Consider the following 11822-nt stretch of genomic DNA (forward strand, 5'->3'; position numbering starts at 1 on the left):
TCAATCAAATGTAGCCCTGTTTTGACTAATGATTTATATGTGTACACATATCACTTAAATTATTCAATACATCCTTTGTACTGAAGTATTCAAAAGTAAAAATTACATGTTTAATATCAATTATTTGTTGTGGCCAATTGTTTTCATTGCATTTACAGACCCTTGTATCTCTCTGATACGATACCACCCAATGAATGCACAGACTTGCTTGTAGAACCACGCTACACAAAGCAGATAGCAACACCTATAAAAAGTTAAGCATAGACATTTAAAAAAAGGGGCTACTGTATCGACATTTTAAAATTATATTTAAAGAAAAGGCCCTGACAAAACAGCAGGGCTCTATTTCAGTATTAACTATAGAAAAAAAGACAGCAACAGCTGACATCAAATCTTTGCTGAGCCCAAGGATAATCATAAATAAATAACATAGTGAAAATAAATATATTGCAATGCTCAGTACAACAGCATCCAACCGTCTCTAATCATAAAAAAACATAATACAAATAAATGTATTGCAATGCTCAAAACAGCAGCATCCAACAGTCTCTAATCCTTGGATATTACATGCCACTGCATGCATGCACGGAGCAGCTGTAGCGCGGAGATCATCATATCATTCTGTCTTGTATTACTTAACAAAATATAACAAAAACAAAAAAACGTCTCGTTCGCAGGCGCGAGCCGGCTCCCGTCGTTCACTTAAAAGAGCCGGCTCTTTGAGCCGGCTCGTTCGCGACCGACACATCACTAATGGTAAATGTCTGCTTGGGGAAAGCAACTAATGAAAGGTGTTCAGATTGGAGAGAAATACATTTTTTGAGTGGTGATACAGTCACATTTTGTTCACCAGAAACCATACCTTGAGGAACAAGCAGGATATAGATGAGAAGTTACATTAGGCAACATCACCAGCTACTTTCCACAGAACTCATTCATGTTCAAAAGCATGCTATTATATTATAGCAAAAATGACAATTTATTGTGACATGTTAATGTAACATTGATAGAATATTTACAATAAGTACAGTAGCATACTTCAGTTAAAAGTAAGTTACCATATTATTTTCTGTGTAAAAATAGTCCTACATCCTTTTTTACAAGTGCAATAACAAAAAATGTGGGCATTATAATGTTGCTCATGATATTGCTGAAGTTATGAATGCTGTATTTGACAGATTGTTAAAGCTCCGTCTCCTTTATGTCACACTTGGTTGATGTTTGTCCCGGGGTTGGATGTTGAGAATTCTTCTCTTTAGATGCACCCTCAGCTTCTGCCATCGCAGCAGTGTTTGTCACCGAGGTTATCACTGTTGGTTTCTCAACGACGTACTGTGTGAATGCTGTGTTGAAGAACCCTGTTTGAAAGAGAGAGTATTTTACAATCAGTGACTCATACTGCCCTGTTGGAAAGAAAGATGAGTCACCAGTGATGGCCACAACTTTATTTCCTGTTCCTCTCCACCAAGCCTTTCATTCCCTATGGCTAAAAGCTGGATCTAATAATCACATTAAAGTTCAACCCATTGCACAACATTTCTGTAAATTATCTGTCTTCACAAGGCCTAGGAATATGTGGAATTCAAAAGTTTGCAGTTAGATTACAGTCTAAGCAGGCACAAATGTTTTTCAGTTAATGTCCATACTTCTTCTGAAAAGAGTCTTTAAAAGAATTGCTGAACCATTTGCTTACCTCTCCGCCTTTGTCCTTGAGAGTTCCTCTCTTCCTGGCTTGATTTTGATTTACTGCTCTCCTCTGATGGATCAGAGTCCTCATTTTCTGTAACAATAAAAACTATCATATGTTTTTTTTTTTTTTTTTTTAATTTAAAGTACTTGCTGCTTTGTGGTTTAACTACAAGACAATATGTAGAAGAACAAAAATAGGTCTGCTTACCTCTCTTCCAAGTGATGTGCGCTCTCCTGAGCTTAATGGCGAAAAAAATGACTACAACGAGAAGACCGAAGATCAGACAAGTAACCAGGAAGACCAGTAGTGAACTTCCTCCAGTCCGCATCCTCGGGTCATTTAAGATATCTGGGAATTTACAGAAGGTTGGTAGTTAGTCCAGCAATTGCCATAAAGGCTTTATCCCCTTTGTATGTGTAAGGCAAGACTGTTGACTCATTATAATTTTCAAACCAAAGCAACAGAAGTTTAGTCTCCGCCATGCAGACACTGCACTGTTAAAAGTGTGAATTCACCTGTTTTGTTTCCCTCTGTGTGGTTATAGGATGTGATCTCCTCTGTTGTCTCAGAGACAGATGTCCAGCCTTTAAGGAATTATGAAGAATGGAGGTACAATTAATAACAGGTCTAGATCTGCGTGCTGCATGCTGAATAAACCCTGTTTTCTAAATAGAACAACTCAATAATGGTTGTTCAGAGTATTGTCACTTGAATGTGACATCACATCATATACACACAAAAACAGTTTGACTCACTGGTATTGCTGAGAGTTGAGTGTTTGGATGAAGCAAGGTTCAGTGCTGATGTGACCGTCTCTGGCTCACTGGAGGAAAACAGCTGAGTAGAGGGCCCTAACTCTGCAGGGCCCTTTGATGAAGGCCCTTTCAGATCTCTGGTTGTAATCCGTGTTCTCTGGGCCTCTGTTGAGCCTGGGGGCCAGGCTGTTGGAGAACGGGTCGAGGTTGTGTGCTGGGACATTGTTGCTGTAACAGAGAGGAGGTTTATGTTATTAATTCTTATTAAACAATTGTGGTTATTCAGAATTACCACTAGGTGGGATCAGACTGCCATTTGTCTAGAAATGCTAGATCATACGTATCATACCTGTAGCACTTGTTGCATTACTGATGGTGTCATTCCTCCTCCTGGTTGAGTTATCTTATGAGAAAATAGAAATCACGGTTTATTTACAATCTTCTTAATTTGTTTAAGGAAATACATTTTCGTCATGCATAAAACAAGCAGATTAATTAATAAATGTTATTTAAGAAGCTGGAAACTGAAATGTTATGTGTAACGCTAAATCGAAAAATGGTGAGGCCTCAGTGTTCCATCTTCAGAATTAATAAAACACCTCCATAAGTTCAAACAGCCCCCAGTTTCACACACTGCTCTGAGCCCTCCGTCACAGGAAACACATCTCGTGGTTTCACACCTACAGTGGTGCTTTTGAACTAAATGAATCGAGGGAGTTGAGATATATGTAGTTTACATACCCATGGGCTGACAGTTGTTTAACTTATTATACTTGTTTTGTACAGAGCAATAATTAATAAAGCAAAGGGTAAACCCATTTAAGGTTCCTTTATCCACATCATTATTTGTACTTTCGTTTTTAAGATACTGCACATTTTAATGTTCATGTTGACACTATTGTTAGGTTTTTTAATTTTGAGTCTTTTAGGCATCAAAAATCCCAACTTGACTCTGATGTATATGCTCTGTCTCTCTGCTACTCTAAAACACAAAAATAAACTAACTGTTGTTGCGTTAGGATGTTTCTTTAGGATTGTTTCCTTTGTGTCCCTCATGTCGTGTCTGCATATGTCATCTGATGTTCTGTCGGTGAACGTCAATCTGACATCAGATGACATATACACATGAAAACAGTTTGACTCACCGCTGAGATGTGAGTGTGTGGATGAAGAGTTCTGTGCTGATGTGACCGTCTGTGGCTCACTGGATGAAGGCCCTTTCAGATCTCTGGTTGTAATGTGCCGTGTTGTTCTCTGGGCCTCTGGTGAGCCGGGGGGCCGGGCTGTTGGAGAACGGGTCGTGGTTGTGTGCTGGGACTTTCTTGCTGTGACAGAGAGGAGCTTTATGTTATTATTAAGCAGAAAAGGCATTGCATCATGAAAAGTAAAAATCCCTGCTGACATTTAAACAACTTACAAATCACACTTCTGTTTTGGTTCAATTGAAAAGAAGAAACCAGACTATTTGCAACATATAAAAAGAGGAAATTAAACAGGGACTGTTTCTTTATTTTGGTCTGTTAAGTTTCACACTCTGGTGAAGTGGACTTTGTCATGGACTCTCTTGTGAAAAAATTCCCTCTTTTGTGCTTTCCCTGTTTTCTGACGATGTAGCTAAAGTTGTACGGTTCCTCTAATACAACGCTTTTCTCAGTATTCATTTAAAGTAAACACGTTTTGGTTAATGCTAGGGCCATTGTTTTCACCGATGTTCTCTGCTGGGGATTCTTTATTGCCACTCACATTGTATCTGGGGAGAGGAGACAGATTTCAAATAAAAAGTAATTCTACTCACAGTTTCTTCCAATTTTGACACGTTTCATTAGAGTTTTTGAGTGCAGAGCTGGATGGCGAACAATGCATTTCACAGTTACTCTGTTCATCACCGACTGAACACACAACATATCCGTTGAGACATATTTTTTATCTTCATGCAGGACTCGGGTAACAGCTGTGGAATGGGACAGACGTCATTAGTATCCATTTTAAACTGGTACCAGCTGTAATCAGTAGTACTCAAAATATGCTTAGAGCTCATCATTTATTAATATTATCTTTTGTAAAGAAATCGTTTGTATTTCAGGGGATTCCAAGAGCCAGCAAACAAACTAGCAAGGAAGCAACAGTAAACATAATACAACTGTACAGACATTTCAAAAAAGATACAAAAGGACATAACCAATCACATCAATCTTTTAATTACTGAAATCAACACACCAACCCAGTCCCCTTTGAGTTGAATACCTTCCAATTGTGAGGATTGAGTCTCTTGAAAAATTAATACTTTTAGCATTCTGTCTATTAAAAGGATATTGAATGTTTAAGAAAAGTCCATGTCATGAGATTTGGTTTATTATTGTAACACTTGTTGTAAATTAGCCCCTAAAATTCTAAAGAGAGTTAAAACTACAATCTGTGGCATTCAAAATAACCAAAAAAGATGAGTAACCGACTTTTCAAGTTTTTTATTCTGTCATGAAAAGACAATAATACTCTTCAAAGGTTAGGGCCATCTTTCAACTTTAAATAAAATCTGACAACCCACTAACCCAGCACCAGGGGTCGAGATTAGTGAGCGAGATGAACCCAGTCCATGGTGGATGATCTCATTTTAATACACCTCAAGGCCAATCGCAGTGGCCGGTACAGGGCTTGGTACAAGAGTCCAGGCATATCTGCTATTTGTGTACATAGATGCATTTGACTAGGAACCGAACTATTGGACACAGTGAACCCCTAATCAGAAGGTCATACTGGTACATGATAATCTGAGAGTTTAAGAATAGCAGTGTGCAAGATACAAAACCACAGACATGCAGCTACAGATGGCAGGTGATCCAAATGAATGTTACCTTTTATTCCTCACATGAGTTAACTTCTTCATAACAATGTAGAGTATTTTTTTGCATCTTCAATTATAACAAACTTACCAAGAATTTCCGGTCCACCATCCAATACCCAGGAGATCTGTGGAGGAGAGTGGTTCCCCTCAGCAGTGCATTCTATACAAAACCTCCCTTCACGCCACTCCTTTTTCACTATACATGTAGGAAGGCCTTCGAATGAATCAAAACAGCAAATGTTATTACATTATTACAAAAATGTTCATCAAACGATCAGTGCAATGGTCCTGGGGAGGTGAAGGGTAAAAACCACAGTCAACCTCATGTTGTTGCTGGCTCCAACAGTCTGTGAGCAGTCAATGGAAACAATATTCTCACCTAACACTGTGACCTCCACTTTCTTCTCTGTCGTGTGATCACCATACTGAGAGCATGTGTAGATGCCTCCATCTTTGAAGGTAACATCGGAAATACTGACGGTGAATTCTGACTCCGACAGTTTGTTGATGCTGTAGCGTTTGTCTCCTAAAGCTGGCAGCGAGTGATGAAAAATATGTTTAATAGGCCCAATTAAATAGTCAGAGATTCTTGCAATTTTTGCCTAAACATTTGACAGCTTGTGTTGGTGCTTTTACCCTTGTCATTTTTACCTTGTATTTTATTGAAGAACATAACATATCCTTCAGGGTTCTTCCATTCCACTTTGGTCTTGTGAGTATCAGTAACTGGGCAGCTTAAACTGAGTGTGTCACCTTCCTGAACAGTCACATGCTGCCACACCGCAAGTGAAACTGCAATTACATAAATAGGACAACAATTTCACACTGAGAGCACAATGTCATTTCTACCCCATACAGTTTGAAAAGTGTAACATTTCATAAAATTACAACTTCTAATGGAATTAAAGTCAAGAGCAGTCGACGTGTGATCCCTCCCTCGCACACAGACGTGTCCGAGGTGTAAACACTGTTTCCCACAGTTTGACTCATCTCATCCTGTCTGTGTGTGTTTGCGCAGCCCCCGTGTCACACACTGTTTACTGTATTTCAGATGTGACAGGAAGTCATGTGGTCAGTTCTTTTAAGGTAAAAGAGAAAGCAGTGGTGGTGGAAGAGAAAGGCTGTAGGTTGATCACGGGGTTCTGGGGGCTTTTCCTTTCCTATGGGGTAAGATGACGAGCTGTTTGGAAAACACATCTGTGGGGGCATGTTGACACCATCAACACCACCAGTGAGCACACCTTTTTCACAAGTGTGGGTTGTGTAGATATTACATTTCTTCATCTTAACATTTGAACAAATGCTAAACGTGGTAAAATGAATGTGTTCCTTTCCTGAAGCAAACAACGACCACCATAACTTCAAAGCACATTATAATGCATAATAATCACCGCTGTAATGGGGAATTATAATACACTTTAATCCCAGCAACAACCACTGTGTTAGTGAGTGAACACTACATTAAGTTTTATGACACATGGCCTCTTAATCATGCATAAACGCTTTATAATACGATGTGCTAGGATTATTTTTATAAAGTATTATGAATATGTGTACTTTTTCATAACTATAATTAGAATAAGTGTGAGTTATTAGTAATCAGAGTGCTACAGTTATAATAAAGTGCTATACATATATTTCAATCTGTTATTACTATGTTTATAATGCATTATAGAAAGTGTATCCATCTTAGTTGTCTGAAACATCAGAGTTTGTAATTTCTCCCTTACCCTACCCCACACATTGCGATGCACAGGCGATTCTGTCATATGAAGTCATAAGCAAAGTCATCACTTCAGTCATCTGCCGTTTTTTTAATAGTCACATTCAGTTTATTCGGGTTAGGGTCAATTCAGGATCATATATTTTTTAGCAACAACATATGCCAGTTAGCTAGTATTGAAAGTAAAAGACTCACCCTGTATAAGTAACAGGAAGACGCTGAACCGCAGCTTCACTTCCATCTCTGTCTCTGACGCTGGCTCTGACTCTGCTGTGTTTGCACCCTCCTCTCATCTATATACTCCACCGAGGGACCTTCTATGACATCACAGCCGTGGTTTCATCTGTTTAAGGGATTCTTGTGTGAAACCTACAGTAAAAGTACAAGGCCAATAGTTCAGGATTATCAGCTGTTTCTGAAACTGAATGCTGTAGTTGTCCTATCCAACAATCTTTTTCACTGATTTAATTAAAAATATTTCAAAAACGAACCTTAGTCGATATCAAAAAAGTCTTCCGTCCACACCAGGGGTGCCCAACCTTTTTTGAACCGAGAGCTACTTTTAAAGTTGCCAGTCCGAGATCTACCAGTCCAAATAGAGAGGCGTAGCCATTACTGACAGCCTACTACCAGGTAAATACACACTTCTACTTGTATAAAACTGACCTTTGTACGATTAATACTCCATAAAATACTGCAGATCCTTTATCTTACCTCTTTCTAATCATACAAGTATTTAACTGAAGTTACACAACAGTGTTGTTGATACAGAGTTGGAGTTTATTCACACGTCACATACTACAGTAATGTTTTCAAGAAACATTGAACAGTGCTGCCACATATGACACAGGAAAAAAAGAAAAGACACTGAACCCTTTCTTTGCCATTATATAAAAATAGTGTTTTTGTTTTGCAGAAATAATCATCCTCCCACTCGGAGTGAAAATTATAGATTTTGGGCTTTTTTGCTTCTGCCATAACGACCCTGTCTCCTAAAAATTACGTTCCCACAGAACTAAACTGCATTCTATAGAGTGGCGAAGTCCCTCCCCTTCCGGTGGACCTCCATGGGACCTTATTTCGGAAAAATTATGTATTGAAGTCAATGGAGAGAGAAAGATTATCTTTCGATCCCGTTTGAATTGTGCCACGAATTACACATATGATGTTTGTCAATTTAAAAGATAATTTTGCAAGTAAAAAAAAATAAAATGTGTTCTAAAACTGTGAAGTAACACATTTGTTTGTGTGAAACGCTCAATGAACTACATCTCTGGTCTCACAGAACAACACACGTCACCAAGATGGCCGTCACTACTGTCTTGTCAACAAAACGATTGACTACCCTCACTATCACCACAATGAAACACGTCCTGAAGAAAGTCATGCAAAGCTGCCTGCCTGCCTTCCTTTGATTCTCTCTGAACTGCCTGGTCGTTTTAATGTTTAATGTCAACCATTTGTGCAGATAGCATGAAGTAGAGAAGATCGCTAGCGTTAGCGTTAGCATTTCTCCCCCGGGCTTACATTGTGTATTAGAGAATGATCACACCGGTGTGACAGTACTCTTCAAAGGGTTCACGAAATATGACTACTACTCTTACTGTTTAACATTTTGGGTTACTTAATGTTACTTCATGTTAAGGCTAATACAAATGACAAGGCTGTAATGCTAACTAACGTGCTAGCTACTAGCTAGCTTGATCCAGACACTCCTGGTCCTTTCATCAGACGGGAAGCGAAAGAACGAGCAAGACCCATTGCTGGTATGAACAACCTGGTACTAAGCACACAGGCATCTTGTTAAAGTTATCTTATCTTAGCCAGCGCCATATAGATAGATTCTATCTATATGGCGCTGATCTTAGCTATCTCTTACACCGTTGGTGTGAATGGGGTGGAGGAAAACAATTGTGACATCACTTACGCGACTCTGGGATTTGTAGTCTTTCCAGTTGCGTATTTTTCATAGTCTTATATTTCAACAGTTTTACGACAAACTGTGACTTTTTTGACATGGAAATGATTTTTTAAGATTGACAAACATCATATGTGTAATTCATGGCACAATTCAAACGGGATCGAAAGATACGTTTTCTCTCTCCATTGACTTCAATACATTATTTTTCCGAAATAAGGTCCCATGGGGCGGAAGTAGATGGGCGTGACTTCGCCACTCTATTACGTTTAGCAAGAAACGTATTTTCTCCCACGTTACGTTAGTTATGAACGTATCTCAAATACGTTTATATTCTACATATCTTCTAGAAATGTATTTTCTCCCACGTTATGTTTGTTATGAACGTATCTCAAATACGGTTATTTTCTACATATCTTTGCCATTTATTGTCTTGCTTATAATAATGATAATAGTCATTTATAAATATCATTTTAGAGCACACATTTGAAATCGACGATCAGGCTCGATATATGGTTAAATTAAAATCACTAGGCGAGGGTGTAATTTCAACACCGTCTCAAAGGCAATGTGAGCGTCCATTCCCATTGGATAACGGAGGATTTTACACCCGGAAGTAAGTATTCTCTTTACTGTCGATTGATTTTACAGTGATATCTGCACTACTCATCAACTCAAAAACACCAGATTATCCTTGTTAATTACACAACATTGATTGGTTTAAATTGTGTTCAATACTTTTGTATTTTTCCCCTTCGATTCGGAGAAACAAATATTTGTTCGGAGTTTAGGATGGCAGAAGACACTACACTACCCAGAATCCTCAGCTATCGTTTGGGACTACACCATGTGCTTTGCTTGACAAACCCTGTGATTAGTCTTCAAGTAGAGATGGCAAATCCGGATCCTTTTACGGACTCAGGGTCTTCTGAGTCAGTCATTGAAGAGATCCGGATCATACGAGTCATTTGAGTCATATGAGTCAGCATCACCAAGACCGTAGAAATCCTATCGGTGAAACCGAAAAGTTGTTGCATTTCACGAGCATATTATTATTCCATATATTTTGAATATATATATATTTGTATATATGTAATATCTGCATGTATATTTTCTATTTCGACATATATATTTTATATTTTATTTTATTTTTCTTTCTATTCTTGTATATTTTGTAGTTTTGTTTTATTGTAAAATGCCTTATGCTGCTGTAACAACAACAATTTCCCAATTTGGGATCAATAAAGTACTATCTATCTATCTATCTATTAAACTGACGTTATATTAACCTCCGCTACACAGTGTATTTTGCTTTAATAAAAAATGTTGATCACAAAAAAAAGGGTTATTTTGCGATTTGGCAAATCTGAGTCTGCTGTTGACTCGTGCATGAGGACGAGTCTGCTGGATCTCTGGATCTGCTGCTATATACGGCTCCGAGTCCGCTCTGCTGTGTGTTGCAGAACAGTGAGTCAGGATTTGCGAATCTGAGTCTGCTGTTGACTCGTACATGAGGACGAGTCTGCTGGATCTCTGGATCTGCTGCTATATGGTTACGGCTCCGAGTCCGCACGAGTCTGCTCTGCTGTGTGTTGCACAGCGAGTCAGGATTTGCGAATCTGCGAGTCTGCTGTTGATAGCGCGGGAGCCGGGTGCTGGAGGAGGGGCTATGCTCGTGCACATGACGAGTATGGATCTCTGGATCTGCTATGCTATTACGGTTAGGAGCCGTCGGCTCCTCTGAGTCCCCACGAGTCTGCAGGAAGTTTCACTGATCCGCGTCCCCTCCCCTGAGCCAAACGATAACTTCTGGCAGGCAGCTATCCTGTATACTTGCTAAAGGGTAGGCAGATGGACTGGGGTACGTTGTAATGTGATTTTACATGTTATAAAGAGAGTAGCGAGTGACGCAATTTATAGTTTTAATTTGTACGTCACACCAAGTGTGGGACTCAAGGACTCGGGTTAATGGAGAGGGGAGACTCGTCACGACCAGCTCATTTCTAGGATCCGGGTTAATGATCCGGATGAATCAGGACTCGCCCATCTCTATCTTCAAGCTCTGTGCAGTGCGCGAAGTTTACACCGAGCGTCAAACAGCAGTTTGAAATGGAATGAAACCCATCGATGGCACACTATTCAAAACAGGAATCGAACGTGTCATACCCCCCCCCCCTTAGGTCACAGGCTCCTCCAACAGTGCAACACCATAAAACAGATACACAGAAAAATAGTGCAAGTAAATACAAAAAGAAAAATAGTAAAATAGTAAAAAGTGAAATAGTGCAATAAGAGTCTATATACAAGTGATTGGAATATGATATATTGGTGACGTCACTTTGCCTCACTTTTCGCCGAACTGCATTGTGGGAAGCAGAGCGGAGATTTTCAGGATTTTCAGGATTCAAAGTTGAGCAATGTTCAACTTTTGAAGCTGAGGTGGAAGAGTCAGCCAATCAAATCCTGTGTATGCAAATCTGACAGTTCAAGCGCTAGCCAATCAAACCGCGTGTATGCTGGGAGAGACCAGTGGCGAGCCGTCAGGGCCCTCTAGGCCCTCTGGGAGGGCCTAAGATATTCTAAAAAATAATATTTAAAAACATTTAAAAAAAATATATTCTTTTTTAAATATATATTTTTTAAATATTATTTTTGTTATATTTTTCATTAGTTTTACAGAAAAAAAAACTTGATTTAATTGTATTTAAAATAACATTTCCAAAGAAATAAATCCTTCGAATCTGCCTGTTCAGTCTCTGTTGAATGTGAAGGGTTACGAAAGAAGCTCGTCTGGCCCTCTCTGCGATTCACAGAGGGCCCGCTATAGTAACTGAACGAGAGAGTAATGTCAAATGACAGTACAATTGACCAATCATATCTTCCCTCTAAATGGG

At 39.1% G+C, this 11822-nt stretch overlaps 1 protein-coding gene across 1 annotated transcript; it reads right to left on the reverse strand.

Moving 5' to 3' along the window:
- Positions 1-940: 940 nt before the first annotated feature.
- LOC117472189 (cytotoxic and regulatory T-cell molecule) lies at positions 941-7277 on the reverse strand. Its single transcript, XM_034117354.1, has 12 exons — positions 7206-7277; positions 5939-6079; positions 5667-5819; positions 5376-5501; positions 4241-4396; positions 3591-3770; positions 2795-2848; positions 2446-2673; positions 2206-2274; positions 1898-2038; positions 1694-1780; positions 941-1358 (listed from the first exon to the last, which is right to left on the reverse strand). Exons 1-12 carry the CDS (start codon positions 7249-7251, stop codon positions 1183-1185), a joined length of 1557 nt encoding a protein of 518 aa, XP_033973245.1. The 5' UTR covers positions 7252-7277; the 3' UTR covers positions 941-1182.
- Between the last annotated feature and the right edge of the window lie 4545 nt (positions 7278-11822).

Source organism: Trematomus bernacchii, unplaced genomic scaffold (genome assembly GCF_902827165.1).
Source record: "Trematomus bernacchii unplaced genomic scaffold, fTreBer1.1, whole genome shotgun sequence".
Taxonomy (NCBI): Eukaryota; Metazoa; Chordata; class Actinopteri; order Perciformes; family Nototheniidae; genus Trematomus; species Trematomus bernacchii.